This window comes from Contarinia nasturtii, unplaced genomic scaffold, assembly GCF_009176525.2.
Source record: "Contarinia nasturtii isolate CC-2019 unplaced genomic scaffold, AAFC_CNas_1.1 Cnas_scaffold_1240, whole genome shotgun sequence".
NCBI classification, from domain to species: Eukaryota; Metazoa; Arthropoda; class Insecta; order Diptera; family Cecidomyiidae; genus Contarinia; species Contarinia nasturtii.
In genome coordinates this window covers 5,212,923-5,227,570 of record NW_022198581.1, presented here as the reverse complement: position 1 = coordinate 5,227,570, position 14,648 = coordinate 5,212,923, and the positions used below count along the sequence as shown (strand labels likewise).

The following is a 14,648-nucleotide window of genomic DNA, read 5'->3' as shown; positions in this document are numbered from 1 at the left end:
TGTGACTGAATGTGCAGATTTTTATTTGATTATGTCGATTTGACTGAAATAACGCAATCTTTAGTTTTAGTTCTTTTTGGCAAACATCCCATTTGAACTCTAGCTCCTGTCCATTCAAGCGAATGAAACAATTGAGTATTACGTTCGTCCACTTGCTTATATTCTCTCTCACTCGACAAATATCGTGCAATACCGTATGCTGAATCATGTTGATTCTGTAATGAGATAGATTTCTATTGCGGAATCGAATACGTTTCATGGTAGCTGAATGCATTTTAAGCGAACCGAAATGAATGCTAAATTGTCCCATTGCGATTAGGACGAAAGCAAAAAAAATAGAATCGACGAATAAAAAAGCGTTAAGCGCACGAAAACCAAATGTGAAAAGCATATGCATAACCGCATGTACAAGCTCATACAAATGAGTGAAACATGTTGACTACTTCACTGAGATTTGATATTATGTGTGTCGTTTGTGTACGTGTCGATGGTGTAAGTATTCTAGCTCTTTTATTCCGTTTTTTTTATCCATTTCATCCCAGATAGAGTACCAAATTGTGCACATTATGCAGTGCAAACGAAACATGGATAAAATGGAAGTAGGAGAAAAAAATACTAAATTGGAATCGTTGACTTTGAAATTTAGCCCTAATGCAGAAAGAGACACAGAAAACATAGACACAGACAGAATGAACAATAACAAAAAAAGTGGAAAGCACAATTCTGGGAAAAAAACTGCGGGCTAGAAACGGATTTAATTACACATAGTTGAGCTTGCAGTGTAAAGGCGTACATGTGATGCAAAGGTATTGCAATGAAAAGCAATCTGGTATCTGAGCAGTGCGCACTTCCTTTTCATTCCTCAAAGGCACTTTTATCAAATGGAATAAGACATAGAGACATGTTTCCATTCATTCGCACTTATTCGAAGTTGTTCACAGCCGTTTAGTTCTCTTTCTCCCTCTCCCCTTGCCACTTTTCTTGCACTTTCTTTATTGTTGATGGATGAAAAACGAAGAAAGTGACAGTCCTTTAAACTGCATTTGTCTACTCGATTTTTTCCTCCGTAATGTTTTGCTAAAGTGTTGAAATGGACTTTCCTGTTGCACAATTTTAATTCGTCTGGCATTGAAATGAATTAGCTTTTCTCTGCAAACAAACGCATTCTTCTGTATAAAAGTAATTTCCACTTTTTTATTCGATCTTTTATCGTCGAGCTTTTTCATTCGGAGTCAATTTTCTTTGTTGTTTTTCCACAGAAATCATTGATTTCATATCAAATCGTTTGGAACTCGGCTGTAACTTCTCGTCAGCTTTGAGAAGTTTAAAAAAAACATTCTATTGAATTGATTTAGTTGATCGGAGTTCTGAGAAACGCTCAATACACCCATAAACAGAGAGCAAGAGAAAGAATTCCTTTTCTTTAAACGAAACACAACATTTCTATATCTATATTTACCTCTAATTTGATCTCATTTCGACATGACATTAATGAGGGTAAGAATGTTCACCGGCTGCAGTCATTGCACAAGTGGCAATGAGTACTGTTTGATGCAGTCACAAGATGATATATGTGAATGCTGTTTTTCCTTTGTTTGATCTTTTTGTGTAATTGGTTGGATTGAAATCCATTAATGGATGTTCAGTTGAACATTGAACTCGCTCTCACACTCTTTCCTTTTCTCTCTGTTCGATGTGAACACGTTAGTGAAGTTAAGTCAGAGAGAAGGAGAGAAAGTAAGAAAAAAATTATTGGAAAATTTAGTTTGCTGCCTTTTATTATTTAAAACAATAGGAAAAAACTAGATTCAGCTGCACTTACAGTAGTCCGCCGCAATTTAAAGCCGTTCGATGTACACTTGTTTTTTTTTCCTGTGTGCTTTTTGCACTGTAATTTCCAAACGTATAAATCGCTATCATCCTAGTATAAATGATGATCGTTCCATGTATGGACATTGATGCAGGTTTTCATAATTTCGAGCTTAATTCGTTAGATACTCTTTTGCGACAGGAATTTTCTTTATTTATTTTTTTGCTCTAATTTCCATTTGAATACCCTTTGATAAAACGTACCAATACTCAAAAGTGTGGTAACATTGGGCTGCCTTCAACAACGACAATTCTATGACAAGTGTTTTGGTTCCACACTCTAGCTTGCTCTTGCTCTCTCTCTCTCTTTCATTTCATTCGCTGTGTTTATGGTTCCAAAGCCTTGTTGGATTTTGCAGCGTGATGTTATATCAATTTTTCTTTAGTCTATTTCATACGGTTGCAGGTGTGCTGTGCGCTTGCCAGAATGACAATATGGTGTACCAGTGTGTACACCCTCAATGTCATAAAATATGTCAAACATCAGATTTTATTATTGGTAACACGACCCACACAATAAACAACTGTTTCGGCAATGTAAGAACTGCATACGGCAAATTTACAGCATCGAATTTGTAAGACATAGTCCCATTGTAGCAAACGTAGACCAACATTAGCCCCATTTTTTTAGTGTTTTTTTTTTTGCATTTCTCTCTGTCTCTTTGTCTCGCGTCAGTTCAACACTTGCTCACTTACTCTGTCGGCTCTTTTCATCGTGAATACGTGTACATATTTTATATTATTATTTTCGTACTTGTTTTTTCCTCTTTTAGTTTCCCTTCGGTGTGAGTGTGTGACAGTCTACTTCTATACATTGACAATTTTGCAATTGTACACCCTTATTAACAAAACAGCCATTACTTTTATTGGACACAAAATATAGAAGAAAAAAAAACACAATAACACACGCCAATATTTTCTGTGTTACTTACATTCACAGCCATACCTATTTTTAATGGATATATTCGCAAACGAAAGCAAATTTTCCAAACCTAGTCCATGAAGAAAACCAAGGAAAAGAAAGCAGAAAGCGTAAGAAAGTAGAAAACTTTTGTGAAAGAATATTAAATAGTCGAAACTGTTTGAAGGAAAGGAAATAAACTGCGTAAAATAAAATGAATTGGAGACGGGAGAAAAGAATAAAAAAAATTGACGGCAAGCTAAAAATGGAATATTTTGTATGTGACTCAATGAATATTTGTTGCGGGTGTATGATGCACATTCGACACAGATCGATTTTGATTATTGAATTTGGAAAAGGCGTCGATTTACCACATTGCAGGTAATTTAAGTAAGTGATTTAAGTGAGTATTTCCCTGGTACTCTTTTGGCTCAATTCAAGTGTGTGTTTAAGAGAACGATCACAGAAACAGAAAGAGCATATGGATATAGGGAATTCCAATTCCATTTTAACGATTATTTCTGTTAATATTCGAATATTAAACACTCGACACAAAAATGTGTTCAATCGGATAAAATGCACAACGCATATCGTATTTAAGGGTGTGAATGTGTCTCGATGGAGCGCATCATAAAACTTCAAATGGTAAATTGTATTTAATATGCGAAGAATGTTGTGCCACTGCATACTCTTGCTTATAATTATGAGCTTAATAATTTTCGGTTTTATTTTCACGACGATTTGTTGTGGTTTCTTTCTTTTCTCTCTCACTCTCTCTGTCATCATTTTCATTTCACTTCAACCTCAATCGCGTTGTGATTTTTTTACGCTTGGATATTTGCAATTGTAATTAAGAAATGCCGGCGATGTCGGCGGTGGCGTCGTCACCGTTTTCATCAACGGAGCACGAAACTATGAGAAAAATCGAAAATACGATGAAATCACATTAATTCAAATGGTAACAATGACGCAAAGCTCTTCCCTTCATTTATGAGAATATATATATGTGTCGATTTAGCGCCTATTCATCAGCTTGGGTGCGGCAGCATTTCCGTTTCTCTTTTAATGAAAAAGAAGTAAAAAGAGATTGCCATTATTTTGCCACGCAAAGTATAATTTACAAATGAAATACAGCAATTTTGCATTGAACGAATTGAATGAAATGTGTGCGAATTGAAATGGAGAGTGGGAGCGGAAGCGAGCAATAATCACACTAATCACCAGATCTATGTACAGCTCAATGTGTGTATGACGTCGAAAAAGACTTTTCTTATCCAAGAGAATTCAACGTTTATTCACACGTGCAACGCACACCAACGACAATGCTATCTAATGCATATGGTTCAAATTGACGGTATATATTCACTCACTCCGAACGAGAAACGTGAAATTTGTTTATCATGACATTTTATATACAAATCACCTTAGTAACACATCAATGTTTCCGAAAAACGAATTGCAGCGTTGTCGTTTTTGTGTTGTTGCTTTGTTTTTTTTTTTCTGTTTTCCACATTTGAAAGACGACGGCATCAAATAACACTAGAAGAAGAATGAAACATTGAGAGGTAAATTAGTATAGCAAAATGGCTTAAAGGATATTCGCGATGTGAATACGCGATTATTTGCGTCTGCAAGAAATTTATATGGAGTCGGGGAGTTTATCGACTAAACTCGTTCAATGGATGTGCTGTATTTGGCACATATAAATATCAATATATTTAACCATAAAGAAACGTAGACACATTTCAATTGGCTATCATTTTGTCGTATCGTTTCAGAAATAGATTCTTTTTATGCGATTATTTTAACACACACACATTTTCCGTTTCTATTCATTGCGTAATATTATTACTGCATACATCAACCGTGCCAAAAGTTTGCGACGATTCGATTTATTTAACTTATATCTTGAAAATCTCTCGGTTTGCATAATGACAAACTGGGGCAAGGACTAATTCGTCTGCCATTAAAATCAATAACAAATCTATGCATGTGTTGAAAACAATCAAACTCGGTATTATTCGAATCTATTGATCGATGATGATAAATTGTCATAACGATCACAAATTTAAACATTTCATCAATTTCGAAATCGATAGAATAGAATTAATGGCGTTAGATTTGTGTTTATCGCAAAGTTAATAAATTGGAATACATTTTGCGATCGAATCAAATTGAGAGAAAACAAAAATTGGAAAGAAAACAGCAACATAAATTACAATGGCGCATTATAATAAATCACGTTAGCCGTGTATTTTGGCAATTTCCAATTAATATTTATGGATGTAACCATTATTTCAATAGAAATACAAACAACAGCTACCACCACCACTACCAAAATAGTACAATTTATTCGAAACACGATTTAATAAAATACGTTCAATCGACTTATTATATGTGGACATATATCGCTATGAATTTGTTCAAACTGAGTTCATTGTCAATCAAGTTGAAAATAATATGGCGAAATTGTTAGAAAAATCAGCATTTTTCCGGAATATGCGTGAATATCGTGAATGGACAAAACAAAGAATTGAAGAGGAAAAATAACAAGCCTATGAATCCGCTTAACATATTGATGTGCATTATGTTCATATTGAAAGCAGATTATCGCATATGTCGTAACGTTCATATTCTGAATCATAATAATGATGACACTTTTCGTGTCTTTCATTTTGTATCGTTTCGATAAAGTCGATTAAGTTTTCTTGTTCCAATATACGAACATTCACTTTTGCGCATAATATACCATATCGCAAATACTTTTGCTCACAAAGACAAACAACAGAAACACACCGTCGAGAGCACGACGAACACCAGAATCAATGTACAGAACAAAAGTCTTCAAATATAAAACATGTATATACCATACGAATGAAGAAACGAACATTGTAATTTATGGTTAATTGTTTTTCTAAGCTGTTTTGATGTATGGCAACAACTTATAAGATTTCGAACGAAAGAGCCACCGAATGAGTTTTATGTAATTTCTAAAATGAAATCGCCTTTTTTTCCCTCGTCAAATGGTCGGAACCGAATGTTACATGAAAGAGGTAGAGAATGTTTTAAAGGGAAAGACCTGAAAGCACACTTGAATACGCATCGTACGTGGCAAAATGAATCATATTTTCAATGATTAGAAAATTAACTTGATGAACTAGTATTCATTTAAGTTTTCCATTTCCAAGCCAGGTTTGTGCTTCTTGGATTCACCACCATCATCGTACATCCGTCTTCCAAATCTCTATTCGAAAAACCAATTCCTTATTTAATAAGAAGTGATCATGGTCTATTATGTGCTGTTTATTGGTTTCGTGCTTTGTTATATGCATGTAAAAACATATACGTCGATGTCGATTACATTTAACAAATCCATTCCTTTCATCACTGGAAATTCATTCCGTTCGCTCTTTATCTTAGTATGTCACTTTGAACTTGCTTATTTTTACTGATTTCTTGAATATTATATCATCCATTTTTGACGTTCATTTGACTGAAAGTGAACTTGAAGCAAAAAATATATATTACCTATTCATAAGTTGTTTCGTGGAAATGTTTTGGTTTAAGACAAAGAGACGCTCAATTCAACACACAAAAATGTATTCATTGTGGCTTAGAAAATGATAAAAGCCAGCCAAGACGAATCGAAACGTTGACGTAAAAGTCATCGACATTTGATATCAAAGACATAAATTGGACGGAGAATGTCTATTTATGGCATGCATCTTCATTTACGACCGACAAACTCAACATAATTAATCGAAAGTCCTGAATAAATGACAATATCCATGAAAAAAAAACTTGACACCAAACATTGTGTGGGATTTTCACCTTTGAACTCTACGGGTTCATCATTCAAAATCAATCGTTTACATTGCGGGGCTCTCGCATGCTTTTTTATTGTTTTGTACTCTCGCCCCCTCTATTTTCCCAAACTGCATTTTTTCTCGTTATCTTTTTTGCACTCAACATTAATGAGCTCTAACATACCATAGATGATGACGGAATTTTTTTTAGAGGGGGGTGATGGCAAAATATCGTAAGGGGTCCCTGGAAAAATCCATGGGAGGCCCCTGACGATGTCAACAATTTGTAGGAAATGAGGATAAAATTGTTTTTTTTTTCTATTCACTTTTTTGGCGAAAACCGAAATCGAAAGAAGTGAAAAGCAAAAAAAAGAAGAAAAAGGTCCTCATTTCCAAAATTGTTGAGGGGTCCTAAAAATATTTTAGAGGGGGTAATCCGAACCCTAGGAACCCTCGTCATCACCTATGCTAACATACCATGAATTTGTATTTTCTTGAAAATTAAAAATCATTGACCGGGAAGTGTTGCTCAAGAGTGAAATAATAACCCTTTTGTATATGAAGCAAAACAAAAGTCATTACAATGGAACAAATGGACTTGGTCTTTTTTTATTTTTTGAAAAGAAACATCCATGTAAATCCAAATTCTGCAAAAAAAATCATCAAGCGCATTTTCAACACCTTTGAAGTTTTTATTAGCTGCATAACTTTTGCTATGAGGCGAAAAAAAGCTGCGGGTAAATTTATGTGAACTAAAAAGTTTTCTTGTAGGCTACGGTTTGTAGCTATGGTTTGAATCAAATATCATTTAACCGAAGCGAGGCATGAACTTCTTTTTTGAGCATCATGAACGAGATACTAAGTTTTTTTTAAATCATGCATACACAGATTTGGGATTGAGATGCGTAAAAGATTTATATTTTCCATAGAACGCTCAAAAATGAGCGTTAAAAGAAATCTGTTTCGTTTTAACACAATTATATAGTAATCTGGCAATTTTGTATGTGTAAACGTGTCGATCGAAATCTCTGGTAAAAATGTGGTTCATAGTTGAATAAACACACCAAATATTTTGCTGAAATATTTTTGCGCCGAAAAAGAGCTGCGTGCTGACTTCTCGATAAAGTTTGAGTATTGGTGCATTTATTATTATTGCTGTTGTTGTTTGGAATTTGCTTGGCGTGTAAACTGTGAGGCTTCTTCGATACGGGTATTTGGGTTTCCTCGGTTGATTTTCTTTTCGCATGATACCTTCAGTCTTCAGACCCATAGTATCAAAATCATTGATGCGAATATTTGTCGACTGCAAACAATTTTTTTTATTTTGATATGGAGATCAGGACGTAATTTTCAAAACGGAAAATTCACAACAAATCAATTCGATAATGTATTGTCGGCTTAACTAAAGAAATGCCATCGAAGACAAATAAATAAAAGATTCATTTGACATTTGCGAACGCATATTACATTCTGATTAAAATTGAGCACTGGAATTGTACGAATTGATGTTAAAAGTTTGAAAGCAAAAAAGAACGTATCCAATAGTAAACAGGAAAGAAAGCAATCAAACTCAGACATTTCAACGATGTCTTTTTCGACTTTTAGCTTTAGCAACGATAATAAAGAAAAAAAAATCTGTCTCTTTCACATTATGCGTTTGCGCGTGTGTCTGCGTATGTACACCAGCGGTAAATAAGTGTTTTATTGACTATAATTTGGCAATGGTTACATTTATGAGGTGAACGCTTTACTTTGGTGTCTGGAATTTTCACACGGCCGGCGTAAAAACTGTAAATCAAAAACCAATCGAAAGCAAACTCAATTTTCCGCTGCCGCAACTTTTTTTTACATTAAAAGCTTACCATGTCTTTCACAAAACTCGACAAACTAATTCAACTTTTACTTTCTCTCTTGCTGACTGTATATTTTATTAAAATATGCCAAACATGAATATACGACACATTGTGAATTTCCATTTGAATAGAACACGCACAATCAATGTAAAGAAAACAAACAAAAACAAAAATCTGTGTATTCAGCTGTCTAGATGTTTCACTCCAATATCCAATGAGAATAGTAAATGTCGCTTCATCTACCTATCACGCACTGGATCATTATATACCGTTCAAGATTACTGAGTTTATTCTAGTATTTATTCTGATCTGTTCTACAGCTCACTCTGAACCTTTTCTTCTAGTGCGCAGCATTAATTCGCCGATAAAAAATATATTAGTAATAATAAATAAGTTTCTTAACGCGGTGAGCATTAAGTATGCGAAGACGCGCATTTAAAATAGTTTACTAATCTGAACATTATCAACAAAACCGCTCATGAAAACATCGATAATGACAGAGAATTTGAAAACTTTCCTCAGCGATGTGATTCAGAAAAAAATGTGTTTTTATAGTTAGTGAAACTTAGAAATAATGGCAGTCAAAAATCTCACCAATACTATGAGCAACTCTGACATACATTTTAATTTGTGACAAAGGATCTTATTCAATACGATTTTTTTATAATGAGGAAAATAGAATAAAAATATAAAACCAGCAACCACAAAAAACGATGAAGAATCAAACGGAACAAAAATAAAACAGCCATATGCGATTTAAAAAAAAAGCTTTTACAATGGTAACGTCATTAGCATAACGAGTTGAATAACAAACTATAAGAGGTTTCAACCGCATATCATGTTGTTGATTTTTTTCTAGAAAAATATTGGCCGGCCAACAACAATACAAATTTACGAAGAAAATTAGTTCTTTTTCTGTTTTCTCGTCTTTGCTACCATGGACACAATGCAGAATAAAAATAAAAAAAGAGTCTTACAGCAGTGAGATATGCTAACGAAATGTGGTTCATTAGGCTGGACCAAAAAAGTTTTTCATCGAAGCTGTCTATTCAAATTGGTGAAACATATGAAAAATGAACATGTTTTGCGTTTTTGTATCATCCGAAAAACGATCGAAGCGATTCATAAGGAAATGTTTATTAGGTAACAAACACCAGTTATACCCGAATAAATATATTTTATGTCAGTTTGCACACTTTTATCACTTTGTTTCACACTTAATCACACTCAGCAACACAAGAATTTATTCAAAGTGAATGCCTGCACATTATGCATCAAACAAAGGATGGAAGCAAACGAATTTCTTTGTTCCAAAGTGAGCACCACTAACAATTTTTATCCGAACCAATAATACAAGAGTTTCCCGTGTTCTCTCGTTGTGCCTTTCAAATGACACAATCGCAGTAGTCTGCACCTTTGCGTATTCAATGATGATACTGTTCACTTGTATTCAGACGTACAACTAATGTCGCACACTTACACATATGTAGCTACACTCTCACATCTCTTTCATTCTTTATACATATACGCAAAGGTGCAGACTTCTGCGTCCGTGCCATTTCAAAGGCACATAGAGAAAACACGGGTTGTAGCGTTCACAGACAGTTGACAAGATGTGATGTTAAGTCATCTGCTTAGTAAATTAGTACCAAAAACATTGATAGAGGGCCAATATATTGAACAAAGTTTAGTAGTGATTTTGTATAGGAAAGAGACATCGCTTCCACAGTATGGCATCAAATCATTACAATATAATACCAAGAAATACAAATTTCCAATTCAAAACAAATATGTAAACATTCAATAGAGGCTTTCAAACTCCTCTATTAACGACACTTAATCTGTACGCTTTCATCTTATAATATTGTAATATTGTACAACGTTCAACATTTTGCAATAATGTATCAAATGTTAATGAATCACAGAATTTTAAAGCATCAACATGATTCGATACACAATATTGAACAATAGAATTAATTCAGAGAAAGATTTTGTTTATTTTTATCACGAACAAACAGGTTGGAAATTGAACCAATGCGCGTCAGTATTCAGTATTCTTTGCACCATAGAACTGTTCATATCGCTGAATCAAAATAGAAATTTTCGAAGGGTCGTTCAGAGCACTGAATAGGCATCAAATCAAAATCATTATTAATTTTTCGCTCATCATTATTGTTCAAACAATTACAGTTCGTGTTTAATCTTCTAAATTGGTTTAATTCAATTAAATAACTTTTGTAATTAAGCATAAAATTTGCATAAACAAGCTAAATTACATGTGATCTTTTTTCTCTTTCTCTCGTTTTTATAGTGTTGACAACAAAACTAAAAAATAAGGTTGATACGCGATTTTAAATTAGTGAATACAGAGAGCAACATCAGTACCGTATGCAGCTTTGACAATGCAACAACACCGTTGAAAATGTGTGAAGTGAACGTTATTTTAAAGTACTTATGGAAAACTAAAAACCGGCCAATCGTCAAACAATTTGCTGGAGGCACCAATTTGAGCTTCGTAATTGAACCGATAAAACCTCGAATAGAGTAGACCAATCAGTTCCGAAATAATTAGAAAATTGTAGGCGATCGAGTGAGCCAATGCAAAACTGGTGCAAAATTCCATTCGAAACGAGAAGCAAAAGCGAGAAAATACGAATCGAATAGTGTGGATAAGATCAAATTAAAGTCAACGCGTCGATAATTGTGTGAATGTAGGCGCTCAATCGAAATATACAATTTGACATTTCTACGGGAATACAATGATGATGACTTTTAATCCGTTTCGTCCAAATGGTTTGCAATTCATTTTCGGTTTAATATGTTTAATTGAAGCATTGCAAATATGTTTATCATGGGTGTCAGCATCGTCATCCGATATGTTAATCATTCGGCATGGACGCTCACGTGTACGTCATTCCACCGAGAAGAATCACATTCGATGGGGCTTACAAGCATTCGATAATCTAACTTTATACGATTATGATTATGAAACGAATGGCACAAATGGCAGCAATGAAACTCTTTTCGGTGATTTTGGATTAAATGGCGCAAATCAAACATTTTCGGGTGGCGAATCGTTTGGTTATTTCTCATCTGAAATGGTTTTCAATAATGTGAGCAGCAATGGCAGCAACAACACCAACATTAATAGTGATTCGAAATTGCTAAGTACATTAGCGCCGTCATTGGCGAGCAGTAACCGTTGGTCGGCATCAACACTGAGTACACCATCGAAAAATCAAAAATTAGCAAAAAAGCAAATTATGGAAAACATCCGGAAGAACGTGGAAGAAGGTATTGAATATTTGCGAACTCATGCACATCTAACACAACCGACAGCTGTAATGCCCAGTGAAAAAGCTTTGTTGCAACTACAAAAGCAAGCCGAAAAATTGACGCACGAAACAGAAAAACAGCAACAGCCAAAGCAAAAGCAACGAACACGCAAAATTGAAATCCACAATGAATCATCACAGTCTCAAGAAATCGGCTCATTTTCATCGACTCAAACTAATTCAATGCGCTTAAAATCATCATCATCACCATCATTGCCATCTTCGCTGGGATTATTTTATCATCCACGCATCGAACACAATCAATCAAATCATAAAAAGCACAAAACCAATATACAACTGCTGCAATGGAAAACCCATCAAATTCAAAATGAAGACGATGGCAAGAACGTCGCCGATGACGAAATAATTGGTAACAATCGCTTTACTGACCATAATTTAGCAGCATCAAATCATTTTGACTATGAAATACAAAATGACGAACCAAACAACGAAAATATCCATCAACATGAAAACCATCCGTACAAATCGAACAAATTGAATAAATCAAATCCACGACATGCTCATGAGCCATCGTCAGTTGGCCGCAGCAATGGTATTGCGACGATAAAGGCAATTGATTCGATAGTGGCAGCCGTTTCAAAAAAATATCTCGACCAAGCGATCAACAATAGTGGTAATAGAACCAATTTAAATGGAAATTCAAATGCCACCAAGGCCAATTTACGTTCACAAAGCAATAGTAAAATGGCATCACGTTTGCAATCAGCAAATGAAAAGCGAAAAGATACACATTCCATTGGGCATACAGCAAAAATCTCCGATATACCGATATCATCGGTCGCATCACTTGTATCGCAACAGCATAATATTGATTCGGATATGACGAAACCAAACGACTCAACTCAGTCAAAAGTGAAATCAAATGCAAATTTAAATAATCAGTACGAAACGAATAATGGTTTCTATGCGTCAGCACCATCCGCATCCGCCTTCGATGATAATGAATTAAATGACGAACAACAATCAGAGTTTAGCAGCGATGACAGCGGCATCGATGATCCGAACACAATGTTCACATTCGATGAACAAACCATTAATATTGATGGCAAAACTATTGATTCAAATGATATCATTCGATTGCCAGTTTCAGATCTTGATCTTGATGACTTGGACGAAATTAGTCGAAACAATCGATTGAATTTACAGAGAGGTCGCGATGTGGTCACAAAATTTCTACAAATTGTAGAATCACAACATCATATGGGTGCCAATTGTACAGCCGGTACAGCGCTCAATTTAGGCGAAGGAGTTGTTGATCGCTATGCACAAGATCGATTTCAAATTGAAGCCGAGGTAGCTGTCAATCGTGCAAATATGCTGACCAGGTTTGTGTTTTATATGTATCTTCCATTATTATATGATTTTTTTTATTCGAATCGAATATTTTTTGGGGTTGAAAGAAAAGCAAACGCAAAGAACTTGATACAAAAATTAACAATTTTCTTGGTTTTATCGAGTTCTTTACATTTTTTTACTCCCTCCGACAGATTAGATGAGGGTTTGCTTTCTCCAAATCAAAACGAACTGACATCAATAAAGATTTGGCAAAAAAAAGAAGAAGAAGAAAGGAAGTTGAATTGAGTGAAAAGGGAAAACATTTGACAGCGAAAATAGAAAAGAAAAGAAAAAGTAAATCGGTCTCGGCAATGAAAATCATTCTGCTATCATTAATGCGTCTACATTTTCCTTTTGTTCGCTTAATAAAACTCTATTTTCAAGATTATTGTGTAATTTTTCATTTCTGTGAAAATATTTTGGAAAATTAGAAGAGAGAGAGAGGAAAAGAGAAAGTGAAAATGGATTCGATTGAAAATGCCGGGCAAATTGAAATGGAAATGAGATACATGATTACGTGTGGATGTTTTGCGTGAGTGAGTGAGCAAAATGTTTTGCTCTGAAAAGAAAAATGATCATTGCCATCATCTTTCATGTTTGTATTCAAACAAATTAAATTGTACGTTGGACGAAATGGTAAATGTGTTTGTTGTGACTTTTTTCTTTCGGATACGTCAAATGTGAGAAAGGGCTAGCGATTAAAGTGGTATTCTTTCTTTCTTTCTTTTTTCTTTCTTTCTTTGAATGGTTTGTGTGTTGCTGTCAAAAGAAAAGAAGCACAATAAAAAGCGTTCAAAATGGCCAGTTAAACAAATATAAATGCCGTACGAACAAAACAAAATCGCATATCCAATGAATAACTCTGCATTGGCAAAAGAGAACAAAAAATATAAACGAATCATATCTATTATTAATGATATGTTGTGAATTTATGGGAAAAAAGCAATCAACTGTAGTATGATTCTGTAGCTATTCGAAATATATATACTTAGTTGAATAAATGTTGATCCGCTACACATATAGAATCAGCGTGCAAAAGGATCAACACTTTATTTGACTATGTGCACAACATGAATACTAGATTGAAGATATGGGCACGACAGACAGACAGAAAACCAAATCACTGACTCAAAGAAACAACATCAGCAACAAATAGTAGAACTCTTTTTCTTTCGGACGTCCGTGTACATTCCAAGTCGTTACTTGCGCACATTCAAAATGTGAGAAAGTAATGATATAAGACAAATGCTGCCTTTTTATTATTTTCACTTAAACCATTTGGCTGGCAAGCATCCGCACGGAAATTTGAATCCATAGTATACTAATTGTATACGATGATGAAGAAGCCGCAACTCGTTGCGACCAATAAAAATATAATGCAGCGAAAAAAAGGGAAGTCAATACAAAGCTTAGCTTATGTAATAGTTTTTGATGAACGGATTATAAATGTCAATTCATTTGGTGTTATTCAATACACGTTGCCATTTGCCAAGCAAAATTACTATACACGGCGCTCATAAGCACGCAC

General features: G+C 34.6%; 1 protein-coding gene across 1 annotated transcript in view; it reads left to right on the top strand.

Annotated features, from left to right (window-relative positions):
• LOC116345119 overlaps positions 1 to 14,648 on the top strand; it is a 176,494-nt gene that overhangs the window by 27,407 nt on the left and 134,439 nt on the right. The window contains exon 2 of the mRNA XM_031774207.1: positions 10,741 to 13,110. Coding sequence (XP_031630067.1) covers positions 11,189 to 13,110 — 1,922 coding nt within the window. The 5' untranslated portion in view covers positions 10,741 to 11,188. The remainder of the gene's footprint in view (positions 1 to 10,740; positions 13,111 to 14,648) is intronic.